A 13,934-nucleotide genomic window follows, 5' to 3' on the forward strand; every position below is an offset into this window, starting at 1 on the left:
TCATCCTCTTCTTCATACTCTTCATGCCAAGGTTGTCTAGAGTGCTCTTTGGAAGTGGTTGCACCCCTCCTTGTGGCATTAGGGTCATGTCTTTCTGTCCTTTGTTCCTGAAGTTCCAGTCTATCATTAAAACTCTCCATAAGCCTAGTGATTCGTCCCATCTCTCCAGAGAAGGCATCTAGAAAGGCTTGTAGTTTTGGATCTTCAACTTTGAGAGGGCTGTCATTCTTATCTCTAGATGAATCAGACATCCTGAAATAGAATACAAACACAAAACTAAAGGAAATGGTTAGTTTATCACTCCCTCACGTGTTTCTCTCTTTATTTGGCTTTTTTCACAATATGTGGGTTTCACTCCAGCCTTTTACCACTCTTTCCACTTGAATAATTGCACTTCAGAATCCCAAAGTTGCTACAAAAGTCAAGAGAAAGTTAGGAAAACAAAGAATATAATTAAGTAATGCACAAACTCTATCAAGAAATCACAATGTTTGAATGGCAATACAAGAATAAGAAAGGTGTATTGCTAGAAATCAATAAACTAAAGTGTAGGAACAAGCAAATAACACTTTAGCAATGTTAAATGAAGCAAAGATAGCACACAAACAAGAAATTGAAACTAGAATTTAAAAGACGATTTAGGGATATAGTGTATGAATTTAGTTCACTACAAAGCAAACCAAATATGGACCTAATTAATTCTACCCAATCAAAGCAAGCAAACAAAGAAAACCCAAAAAAAAATTTTTTTTTTTTTTAAAGGTACTGTAGCAAGTTTGCTTCTGAGTTCCTGTAGCAAGTTACTGTAGCAAACGTTTTAAGGTACTGTAGCAAGTTTGCTTCTGAGTTACTGTAGCAAGTTACTGTAGCACAACGTTTTTGATTTATATCCTCACTTAACCTACAAATGTGACCCAATTTAGGTAGGGTAAGGGCTAAACAAGGTATAAGTGGATGGTTTGTGTCTCCCAATTCAATTTAGGTAGGTAATGACTTAGTCCAACAATGACTTTTGTGTCTCCCAATTCAAATTTTTTTTTTTTTTTTTTTTTTTTTTTAGGTAGGTAATGTCTTTAACAACCAATTCAGATCCAGATTTTTTTTTTTTTTTTATCAAGAAATAAGCAAACAACAAGAATATTCAAAGATAGATCTTGAATTAGTCAAAAGGGTAACTAGAAAATGATGCAAACAATAAGAAGATACAAAGAGAAAACTAGATTCAAGAAGATTTAACAAGAAAATTCTAGATCCAAGAAGATCTAATGAGAAATTGTCTAGACCCAACAAGATCTAAAGAGATAATGTCTAGATCGAACAATATTTAAAGAATTTTTTTTTTTTTTTTTTTTTTAAGTCCCTAACCCTAGGATAGATTGAAATCCACAACCACAGTGCTCTGATACCAGATAATACGACCCTAGCCAATTAACAAGTACTCTTGCAAATCAACAAGGAACATCTAGCGGAAAGCATGCAATCTCGGAAGTACCCGACAATCCCTTTAACCCCCAAGTACTCTTGAAGAGAGAAAGCAAGGAATTTAGAACAAGAATCAGAAACTTACCTTCAAGTACTCTTGAAAACAATTCTGAAATTCTTGGTGCAATTAATCTTGTAGAACTCACAAGCTTAACTACTAAGGATATTTTGGTTCTATGAAGAACACAATCTATTCTTGAAAGAACAAGAAGAAAACGTTTTGTTTTTTTTTGATTTCAATTCAATGGTGGCTGTTGTGCAACTCTTACAACAATATAAGTAACCTAAGCTAACCCTAATGTGGCCCAAATGGGCTTAATTAAATACAAGTCCAAGCTAACTACTTAAAACAATCCTGACTTAAACATTAACTAACTTAGGCTGGCCCTACTCTAGAAAATAAGCCCAACCAACCTTACACTTAATTAATTAAGTCCACTAAAAGAATTTAAACAAAATAGGGCAAATGGGCCGAAGGCCCTACACAACCCATACTTAAGCTCATAATAAGATAACAACCTCCTAAATTTGCCTAAGTATAGAATCATGTAAAATGCATCAAATGGCAGCCTCATTGCACGCCTCAAGCATCATAACAAGCTTTGGTGCTTCTTCAAGTTCAATCTCACATCTTGCATAATTATGATCTTGAAGCTCCAGTGTGATTTGTTCTTGAGCAAATGCATTCAAGGCTGTTCGTAGCTTGGTTGCACGAGCTCTTGTGATTGGCCCCACGGGTAGAGCTAGAGGATCCTTCACCTTGCTTCCTTGATCCGTATCAGGTTCAAATCCCACTCTCCACAATCAGACCAGATGTTGTCTTTTTGGTTTTTGCCTGTCAAAAAAGATCTTGTGTTACGATTTTTGTTCTCCGTTTATAATTTTATTTTTCAGAATAGCATTTTTCTCTGTCTCTTTCGCTTCTCATTTTGTTGATCAAAAGAAAGTAATAACAAAGATGAATTTAATGGTGATGATTTGATATTTATTTACACAAGAGAAGGATTTCAACAGCTCATCTTCTCAACAGAGAAACGATAGCCCCATGTTGACGACTCAAGCAAGTGGTGGCGGTGACTAATGGCAATGGAAACCCATATTTGACTACCCTTCGGAAACTAGATAAGCAAGACGATGGCGTTCATTTGATGCTAGTTCGAAATCCCATATTACAAATTTATTTAATTATATTATGTTCACCAAATCTAGTCATAGTGTTATGAAATTAATTTAAAGATTTTAAGATTGCTTTGAAAAGCATATATGGAAGATTATTAAGATAGCATATAGGATTAAATTTTCATTGGTTTCATGTTCTGTGATACTTATTTTCTTTTTCTCATTGGAGATGGGTTATGAGTAGGGGTGGCCATATTACGGTTTCGGGAATCGGAACCATCGGTTCGAACCGGTCCCAAACCGTAACCGGAATCGGAACCGGAGATTTTCGATTCGGTTCCGGTTCCAGTTTCATTGGAACTGCAACCGGCGGTTCCATCAAACCGGATGGAACCTCTAGTTCTCCGGCCGGTTAGAACTGCGGTTCTAACCGGTTCTAGTTGTTAGAAATTGTCAGTTTTTTGTTTTTTGTTTTTTTTTTTAAATTTTATTGTGAAATCTCTTAATTATCCCTCCCAACAACCATAAACGGCTACATAACGGCTAGTTTCAAGGGTATTTTTGAAAAAATAATTTTTTGGATTTATTATAAATACCTCATTTCATTTACAAATTCATCACAAAAAAATCTATACTCTCTCTACAATATACTACACTATACTATACTCTACTCTATATTATTCTTCTCTACTTTACAATCTTTCATATTAAGTTATTATTCTCTCTAATTTTTTTTATTCAAATTTTCAAATTATATCTTATTATCATATAATGGCAAGTGGAGGAAATTCAAATTCTGGTAAGGGCAAGGGAAAGATTGGAGAAACACAATATTCTTTTATCCCTACAAACGACATCTTTGATTTCACTCCCAACCAATTTAATTTTGAGAGATATCCAAATGAAAATTTGGAAATTTCAACTCAAGAATCTGAATTTAATAATGAGCAATTACAAGAAGAGAAAGAGCAAGAGCAAGAGCAACGAGCACAAATTGTTGGAAGAGCAAGACAAAGTTCTGACATATTCACCATCCATTTCACGAAAAAATTCAAAGTGAGAAAATGTACGATGTAATTTGCAATTATTGTGGAAAATCTTATAAATTTAAACAAGCGGACGGCTATGGATCATTTTGGAAGCATTTGGAGACAAAACATCCAACAAAAATAGGAGTTGATCGGTCTCAAACACAAATTTCCGGGTACGCATCTTCTACCCTTTCTTTATTTCAATATTCTGAAAAAATACAAAAAGAAGAATTAGCAAAAATGATTTCTATGGAACATTTATCTTTAGTTTTGGTGAAAAAGTAGGTTTTAATAATTATTATCAAAAAGCTTTAAATCCTTCTGCTAAAAGAGTGCTAAGAAATACTGTAAAACGAGCTATTATTTCTTTATATAATAAAAGAAAAAAAGAGTTAGAGCTTTTATTTTCTCAAATGAAAATTCGTGTTTCAATTTGTTGTGATATTTGGAGTGATCATTGGCAAATGCATTCTTATATGGGCATTACATGTCATTGGATTGATGATGATTGGAAAATTCAAAAAAGAATTATTGCATTTCGTGTTTTTGATGATAAACATACTGCAAATAATATTTATAGAATAATTGTTTCAATTTTAGATGAATATAGATAAAAAAAATTTTTTCAATTTCATTTGATAATGCTTCTACTAACACTAAATCAATTATTGAACTTAAAAATATTTGTGAACCAAATATTGGTGGAAAATTTTTTCATATAAGATGTGCATACCATGTTTTAAATTTATGTGTACAAGATGGTTTAAAAATTCTTGAATCTTTTATTTCTCTAATTAAAAAAGTTATTTCATATTTATGGGAACATCCCCGAGTGATGAAAAGTTGGGCTAAATTTTGTAAGGAAAATAATAAAAGACCAAAATGTTTTTCAAGGGATGTCCCAACTCGTTGGAATTCAACATATGAATTACTAAACGAGTCTTTTTCTTATAAAGAATTATTATGCTTTTTTGTTACTAATAATATGGAAAATATTAATTTATATCTATAAAATTTGGATATTTGTGCAAAAATTTTAGATATTTAAAAAATTTTTAATGATGCTACCTATAAATTTAATGGGGTTTATTATCCCACATCTCATTTATTTTTACCTATGTGTATTAATATTGTTAGTGCACTCCAAGAATTTGAAAATGATTGTATATTAAAAGATTGTATTTTTTCAATGAAAAAAAATGGTTATCTTATTTTAAAAATATATCACTCATTTATCTTGTTGCTATTGTATTTGATCCTAGATGTAAAATTGATGTTTATGTGAATATTTGACTATTTATTATGAAGTATTAAATCTTGATATAGGAGATAATGTTAATATAAATGTAGTATTGCACGAAGTTAAACAAAATATTATGCAATTATATAGTGAATTTGTTCAATTTTCTAGTTCATCTACTTCTAATTCTTCTCAATCTAATATTCAACAATTTCCAACACAAAGGGTAAGTGGTGTTGGTGTTGCTGAATAGATTTTACTACAAAGACAAAAAAGACCAAGGGAATCCAGTTCTTTTCCTAAATTTGATAATTATCTAACCACTTCTTTTGAGTTTGGTGATGATTATGCAGATACTAATTTTCCAATTTTAGATTAGTGGAGTCGTCACGCCAATACTTTCTTTAATTGCAAAACAAGTTTTAGCAGCTCCGGTCTCCACTGTTGCGGTTGAACAAGCTTTTAGTCAAGGAGGAAACATACTTGATGAAACACGATCTCATATGACACCCGATTCTTTAGAACACAATCATGCGTGGATGATTGGAGCAAGGCCGAACTAAGAGCACAAGAAAATTTAAAAGAAAATGAAGATTTATATGATTTATACGATGGGTCCTCAACGGGAACATCAACCGGCGGTGCAAATAGCGAATAAGGTAAAATGGGTTAAATTGGTATAAGGTAAGTAAGAACTACGTGGGCTTTGATTCCTCTAAACCCCAAGAGGATACGTAGGCAACTTAATTTATTTTTTTTAAAAAAAAAAAATTAAGTTCAAGCTCTTTTTTAAAAAAAAAAAAAAATTAAGTTCAAGCCCTTTTTTTTTTTAATTATGTTCAAAATTTTTTAAACAAAAAATAAATTCAGTTGAAGAATTTTTTTTAAAAAAATAATTAAGTTCAAGTCTTTAAAAAAATAAATTTAATTGAAGCATTTTTTAATTTTTTAGGTGTATTTTTTTTACAAATAACTTTCACAAATTTATTAAATTTTGAAAATCGGTCTTCAAAATTTAAAATTTAAAATTATGCGATTTACCGAAAAATCGGTCGAAAAACCGATCGGAACCGTCGGTTTTGACACCGTACCGGAACCGGAGCCGTTCGGTTCCAAACCAGAACTAGAACCGGAACCGAAAATTTTTGGTTCAGTTCCGATTCCAATTTTTTTGGAACCGAAACCGCCGGTTCTGAAACCGTGACCACCCTTAGTTATGAGTACTTTTTACAAGCTCATGATAAGGAACCAACAGGTTGCCCTAAATTATGAATATACATTAATTTCTAGTTTGTTAATACTAACAGAATTATCCTTCTATTTCAACTTAGCCTATGTTACCTAAGAATCTGAGACGTCGGAATCATATTTGAACTGGTAACAAGACACACATAATTTTCTAATATATAATTATTCATAAAATAAAGTGCAGAGTTCATATGTATAACCCTGCTCTGCTGAAAACTTTGTGGTGCATGGCTGTATGTTCCTATTCATTCATGGAAATTATGAGTCAATTTAACTTGCGAGCAAGTCGATGATCTTGTGTTATTAATGAGCAGAGATAGCACCGAATATTTATTTCAACAAGAAGAGAAAGGTCCCCTTAGGTTTACGTACTGACATTCAGATTCAGAGCAATGGACCTTGAAAATGATTGACAGCTCACATTCTCATAACTAGATTGCTGCCCTCTGCACTGTTATTTTGTAATGAAACTAAAAAGGGGATGTTCTTTTTTCTTTTTTAACTTATGAAGAATTGACAGCTGATACCATCTTTTTAAAGATAAGAGTTCAATCTCTGATAAAAAAACTCATGCGAACAAACTGTCAACCTGAGTTAATTATTCCAGACATGAGCCCTAGAAAATTACATAGTTAACTATATCAAAATAATAATTATAAAAATATTTACTCCATTACACTTATTTACCATAATTTTTCCTTATAAATATGGTTTTATGTATCTATCTAACAATATTTTTATTTCATTTATTTATAATTTATAAATTTTATATATATATCTTTTGAATAATAAATGTTTGAAGTGATTTAGTGATAGAATGTCTTAATTGTATGGAAGAAGTCACCAAAAACAGTTTTTTTTCACGGTATAATGGTATTTTGAAATTCAAGTCCATCGTCTTATTCTCTCTAGTAAAAAAAAATCATTTTCCCTTTCCCATTATACTTATTTATGTTAAAAGTAATTTTATTGATAATATAAATAATTAATTTCACGGGAATAAAAAAATAATATGTTAAAAGCATAAATACATTAATCATATTATTAAAAAGAACTTTTGCTTTTTAGCATAAATAATACAACAAACAATTCGTGCAATTGTTGCAAACCATAGGAACTAAATAATTTTTTTTCTACCAAAAAAAAATCCACATTATAGACTGGTACAGTATTCGACCATGAAGCCCCTGTTTACTGCTGAGTCATGAAGAAATCGTTCAAAGAACTGAGTCAATTTAAATTACAAGTAACTCGATGATGTTGCAGCAACTCAACAAAACGATCTACGTATCTGTCATGGAGATCTTTATCTGCTAATAACTCCCTCATCTCCTTTGCAGCATCTCTGTATTCTTTTCCTTCCTTATCAACCATAACCAACCTCAATGACTCAGCTACCGAGTCCCTTGTAAAAGACCCATCTTGCTCATCTCTGGTTATTTCTACACCAACCTTCTTTTCTTCAAAAACTCTAGCAATTAACCCTTGGTCCAGAGCAATGGGCAGCATAATCAAAGCTCGTCCAAAATATAGTGCTTCTATAATTGAACTATAACCACAGTGAGTCAAAATCCCACCAACCGATTCATGACTCAGAATTCTGAGTTGAGGTACCCAAGTTTTCCACACTAGCCCACGTCCCTGGACTCGCTCCTCAAATTCATTCGGCAGTCCGAGTGAGTTATCTTTTATCCTTAAAGTCCAAAAGAAGGGAAGTCCTGATAACTCTAAACCGAATGCCAACTCAGTTAATTCCTGTTGACTCACTTCCACCTCGCTCCCGAATGCTATGTAAACCACAGATCCTTTGTTTTGACTGTTTAACCATTGACTGATTATACGCCACGTCTCGTCTTCTTCACCATTGACATCCGGATCTGAAGGTGGTAACAGACCTATTGGAAGCGTAGGCTTGCCGTGAAGCTGTTCGACAAGCCTTAAGAAGTCACCCTCCAACTCGAAGCAGCTCCGTATAGCTATAACATCACAACCTGCCATTACTGAACCCAAAAGAAACCCATCGGAGCTATCCGAATCATTCACCTGAACATGACTCAACAGTTTCTTTGCCTCGTGTAACCGAAACGCGACTTTTGAGGGAAAAGGAACCCACTTAGGTGGAACGGTGAAGTCCACTGCCTGAGTCCGTAGATCATCACCGTTAATCATGGCCGATGATGATCCAAAAAATGTTAGAGTCCAACCACCAAAGATACTGAAAAAGGCACTTGAGATTCCGAGATCGGCCGTAATACGAGGTAACCAGAAAGGTGAGAAGTCGTAAATAATCCAATCAGGAGTAGAAGTTTCTAGAAACTGAAGCAGAGGGCATTGCAGGTTATCGTAGGCTTTCTTGAGGTATGGAACCTTGTGCGTGGGAATGTCAGTGGTGGCCTCTGAATTAGGGGGGAGATGGTCTTCAGAAGGTAAAGTGAGGGTTACTAAATGGACAAGGTTTGCTAAATTTGGAGGGATTTTGGGCAAACGCTGGATGTTTTTAGGGGTAGAAATAAAGAAGATTTTGTGACCTCTTTTGGCTAAAAGCTTGGCGAGCTCGAGGAATGGGATTATATGACCAAACGCTAGCCATGGAAACAGAGCAATATGGAGCTTTTTATGTTCATTCATGGTGAACAGAGGACTAATGTAGAAGCCTACAAGCTGCTTGTAGAAAATCCCTATATTGAAAAATGAAAATCATGATAAGCAAAACTTTGGGCTAATCGTGGTTGATATTGTATCAAAAAATATCCTTTAGCAGGAGTGAAAATACTAAAATGGCCTTGTTTTAATTGAAGGTAGGGACAAAACTTTGCAAAATGAAACTTTACCAACTCGTGGAAAAGTAAAAGAATCAATTAAGAGTGGCTGAACCAAATCTATTTTTCAATTAAAAAATCAATTAGTACTTGTAGAAAAATTGTCATGATGCACAAAACTATTATTTTGCTCAAACCTACCAATCTGGCAGTCTGGGAAATTTTGATTTAATTGCTAAACAATTAATTTTTTTCCCCCTTTTTTTTAAAAGAAAAAAAATCAAATTATTTTATATTTACTTTATTAATTAAAACAATTTATATTAATACAATTCCTTGCGGCATATGTATCTCATTATTATTGACTCTGGCACACTAAATACAAGCACATATTGCCCCTCCCAATTCACCGGAATCATTCGATAACCGGGGACTCGGTGCACCCAACTCGGTGAGTTTGTAGAAGCTCAACGAATTGGTCAATATAACGGTCATGTAGTTCTTCATTTGCAAATAACTTCGACATCTCTTTTGCATTCTCTCTATACAATTTTCCTTCCTCCTCAACCATAACCAATTTCACTGAGTCAGCCACCGAGTCCCTTGTATAAGACCCATCTTCCTCATCTCTTGTTATCTCTACACCGACTTTCTTGTCTTCAAAAACCCTAGCAATTAAACCGTGGTCAAAAGTAATAGGCAACATAATCAAAGCACGTCCAGAATATAGAGCATCTATAATTGAACTAAAACCACAATGAGTCAAAAACCCTCCAACCGATTCATGACTCAGGATTCTTGGTTGAGGTACCCAACTCGTCCAAAACATTCCACGTCCTTCAACTCGCTCCTCGAACCCATCTGGCAACTCCGCCGAGTAATCGTTCCGTTTCCTTGAAGCCCAAAAGAATGGCAAACCTGATAGCTCTAACCCGAGTGCCAACTCAGTGAACTCGTTCTGACTCAAATCCACTTCGCTTCCAAATGCTATGTATACTACAGACCCTTTTTCTTGCTTGTCTAGCCAATCTCGGATTTTAAGCCACGTATCATCTTCATCACCATTGCCATCTAGAGTTAAAGGTGGCAGTAGACCTAATGGAAACACAGGCTTACCATGAAGCTCTCTAACAAGTCTTAAAAAATCAGCTTCTAGCTCGAAACAGCTCCTAATAGCTATAATATCACTACTCGCCATTACTGAACGAACTAATGATCCAAATATGTGTTTGGGAATACCTGAATTGTCTACCTCGAAACGATGGGGAATTCTCTTTGCTTCATGGAGTCGATATGCGACTTTCGAGGGAAACGGGATCCATTTAGGAGGGACAGTGAAGTCTTCTGGATGAAATCTTGAATCATCGCCGTCAATCGTGGCCAATGACGGTGATGCCCAGAAAGTTAAAGTCCAACCACCGAAAATACTAAAGAAGGCACTGGAGATCCCAAGATCGGCCAGAATAGGAGGTAACCAGTAAGGGAAACAGTCGTAAATCACCCAATTTGGAGCGGAAGTTTCTAAAAATTGAACCAGAGGGTCTTTTAGGCTATCATAGGCCATTCTAAGGTATCGAATTTTATCGAAGGGTAAGTCTATGGTGGCCTCTGCATCAGGGGGGAGATTGTCAACCTGAGGTAAGGGAAGGCTTATGAAATTTATATTGCATGATAAATTTGGAGGGATTTTTGGCAAACGTTGAATGTTTCTAGGAGTAGATAGAAAAGAGATTTTGTGACCCTTCTGGGCTATGCGTTTGGCGAGTTCGAGGAATGGGATCATATGGCCGAATGCTAGCCATGGAAAGAAAGCTACATGAAGCCTTTTAGGTTCAGTCATGGTGGATTATTGGTGTTACTCTGCATTTCTTAGCTTCGTATCGTGTCATATGTAGAAGTAGAACTAACGAGGAACCCAGCGAGCCAAAGTCCTGTGATATGATTTGAAATATTTAATTTTATATTTAAGTTTTTCATCTCAATCAAATTATGTGACGTGTCACGATCGACTATGATACAACAACCTCGGTGGCGATGCGGTGCTCCTGCATTTTGGATCGTAGGCCCTTGAATTATTGAATGTTAGTATTTTATTTTTTCTTTTAAAAAGGAGGGAATTACATATTATACAACACTGGGCCGAATGACCTCTACGTGATCAGCATCCAAAAAGCCTAGTCTGGAGGAGGATTATTTTATTACTTCATGTCTCCATAATATAATAATTTTGTTTCTACAAATACGATTGGTTGTGAAAAATCTAACAGTAATTAATAAAATTTTTCAATAATTACTTCATGTCTCCATATCATTTTGAAATTGAGATGATGTGAGATAGATAATAAACTTTGACGTTAAGAGCACAATAGGTCCTAAATTTATAATGTGACAAAACAATTTAGGGTAATTTTATAAATTTAGATTTTAAATAATTCATAATAATTAGTTTTTAATAGCCAAAAATTCAATAATTATATAACTTTTTAAGAAAAAGCAACAAGATATATTATTAAAATTGATATATTATTCTAAAAAAGTAAAATGTATAATAAAAATTATTATTAATAACATTATTGGGACCGATCTTTGCTCTTATTCTTTTGTTTTTTCTTGGTAGATTATTGTATATTAAATTAGTTTGAAATCTAATTCCTAATCAGAATTAATATTTTTAATTAATAAGATTATTGTATATTATTTCATCAAACAATAAATCTTATAATATGTTACTTAACAAATAAATAGTAAATAATAGTGTGCTTCATTATTTTTGAAGTGTAGTTTATATTAAATTAGTCAGTTTTAAATTAATATGCATAAACACATTAATAGAATTATTTCAAACTATTAAAATTCTCTCAACTTACCTATAGTTGAACCTAATTCTAAACTTTTTCACAAACATTAACAAATTTATAATGTGAAAAATTGAAGAAGAAAATCAATTAATAAAATAAAATAAAACAAATAAAAAATTGTGAATCATTAGAATTCCAAGAGATGAAATACACTTACATTATTGAAATTTATTAACTGAAAATTCCAACTATTTTGAGAAAATCACACTATCATTTGATCCTCTGAGGTAATGTTTGCTTTCTCTCAACATTTGTTTTCTCTCAATTAGCTCTAAAAGGCCTATTTATAGTGAGACTTTAGGTCAATTAGATTAATATTAAGATTCCTAATTGATTTAATATTCCTATATATTTAGTTGATATTTAATATTTCTTAATGATTTTCTTTAATAGAAATAATTTATAATCAACTAATAATTTCTTATATAATTTAACAATTAGGATCAATATAAATGAATTAAAAGATTTTTATTTTTTATTTTTTCGTTTTCTAGTGGTACTAATACGTGTAGGTATTAGTCTATTTAAACATCTAAAAATTATTTTATATTATAATATCTTATTTTAATTTTTTAGGCAATAAAATTAAAAATTTCCTAATTAGAATAAAACTAAAAGATATTTTTAATATAATGTATAAATCAATAAATTAAAAGTTTTCTAATTAAAATGAGACTAAATCAATTAATAAAATACAATAAAATTAAAATTTCTTAATTAGAATAGGACTAAATTATCCTTAATTACATTTTTAATCAACTAATAAAATTAAAAGTCCGTAGGGCATTTTAAGAACCCAATATCTCCCATTCGTACTTTTATATATATTATAAATAGATAACCACTATACATGAAAAATAAACTGGACAGCTCATTCATAAATTCATCGCTAGCCTATATTTTTCCTTTTTTTTTTTTATTTTTTTTATACAAGAACCTGATGATGTTCGTAGAATTCCTTTCAGTGGGATCTGCCCCTGTCCCGTAGTACCTTCTGACCAATTTCGGTGCAGGAACAGCAATTTGCAGCTTTGGCCTGCAAGTAATGCTAATTTTGTATCACAATACAGTCACAAATGTTAGATGTATTAATACAAGAAGAAAAATTCAGTTACCCTTGAAAATATGGTAGTATGTGGGTACAAGTGAATTCCGAAAATTTGTGTAATTCATTTGAAATTTCATGTTTTCAGGACTTTTATGAATTAAAAAAAAGGACATTTCATTCTCATCAATTCAACTTCATGGAGTTCAATTTTAACTGAACTAAATATTACTATTTCTACATGAATTTTATACTTCAAATCATTTACACTAAACAGGGGGTTAAGGCTATCTTACCTTTTCTGGATCCAATTTGCAGATTCCTGAAACCAATGTTCAAGGATTTAAGACTTCCATTGTTGGCTTCAAATGTAAAACCTAAACAGGAACACAGCAACAAAACGGATGCAGGAAAGGTTCAGAACTTACGAAACCTACTCCGGATGAAAGTATTAAGGTTTAGATAATTAAAAATGAAGCAGTATGCAGATAAGTGATACTAATGCCTGTGGCATACACATAGTTAGCAGAGAGTAACGGAAAGTAGAAGGGATATCACAGTGCTGCAAAGTAATTGCCAAAAGAATCAAAGATGACATAGAAATATAGAAAACAAAACAAGAAGGCATTACAAGAAAAGACAATATGCAATTTAAAATGTGATGTATTTTCTCATTCTATTTAGTTTACATATATCTTTACCCCTTTGTTTTGACAACAGAGTTGCTTAACATGGCAATGTAGAATAACCTACCAATACAAAATAACAAAGGAAAATATTATCCAATTGAGCTGGAAGGAGAGCAGAACGTGGAAAAAAGATAAAAGGATGAACATATTAGAAAGGTTGATGTGCATGGCACAACAGGCTCATACCATCCAAATAAAATCCTTTACCTTAATAATCAGCCTTTAGGTTGGTAAATCTTTGGTTCCATTAATATTTTATCATCAAAGCAGGGAATAATGCTGAAAAACCCATTACTCAAGGTAGAATTAAAACAGCATCCTGTGAAGAAGCAAATGAGAATAATCACAAAGATCAGATCAGAAAACTATTAAAACTTAAATGAGTTTATCTTACACTATAACTTGCACCTTATCTAAGGAAAACTTTGCAGTACAACACAACTATGTTATAAAATTTTCTTTC

General features: G+C 32.7%; 2 protein-coding genes and 1 long non-coding RNA gene across 3 annotated transcripts; all 3 read right to left on the reverse strand.

The window, feature by feature from the left end:
- Nucleotides 1-7,135: 7,135 nt before the first annotated feature.
- On the reverse strand, nucleotides 7,136-8,839 carry LOC105641707 (putative UDP-rhamnose:rhamnosyltransferase 1). Its single transcript, XM_089719692.1, has one exon. It carries the CDS (start codon nucleotides 8,746-8,748, stop codon nucleotides 7,351-7,353), a length of 1,398 nt encoding a protein of 465 aa, XP_089575818.1. The 5' UTR covers nucleotides 8,749-8,839; the 3' UTR covers nucleotides 7,136-7,350.
- Nucleotides 8,840-9,164: 325 nt separating this feature from the next.
- On the reverse strand, nucleotides 9,165-10,819 carry LOC149497848 (putative UDP-rhamnose:rhamnosyltransferase 1). The gene is made up of 2 exons (XM_089719691.1): nucleotides 10,119-10,819; nucleotides 9,165-9,974 (listed from the first exon to the last, which is right to left on the reverse strand). The coding sequence occupies exons 1-2, from the start codon at nucleotides 10,717-10,719 to the stop codon at nucleotides 9,295-9,297; spliced, it is 1,281 nt and encodes a 426-aa protein (XP_089575817.1). The 5' UTR covers nucleotides 10,720-10,819; the 3' UTR covers nucleotides 9,165-9,294.
- Nucleotides 10,820-12,654: 1,835 nt separating this feature from the next.
- Nucleotides 12,655-13,896, reverse strand: LOC149497849 (uncharacterized). Its single transcript, XR_016320206.1, has 3 exons — nucleotides 13,484-13,896; nucleotides 13,079-13,159; nucleotides 12,655-12,773 (listed from the first exon to the last, which is right to left on the reverse strand). It is a non-coding gene; the product is annotated as an uncharacterized LOC149497849 (long non-coding RNA).
- Nucleotides 13,897-13,934: the final 38 nt, after the last annotated feature.

Source organism: Jatropha curcas, chromosome 3 (assembly GCF_041381405.1).
Source record: "Jatropha curcas cultivar XTBG-Jc1 chromosome 3, XTBG_Jcur_1.0, whole genome shotgun sequence".
Lineage (NCBI taxonomy): Eukaryota > Viridiplantae > Streptophyta > Magnoliopsida > Malpighiales > Euphorbiaceae > Jatropha > Jatropha curcas.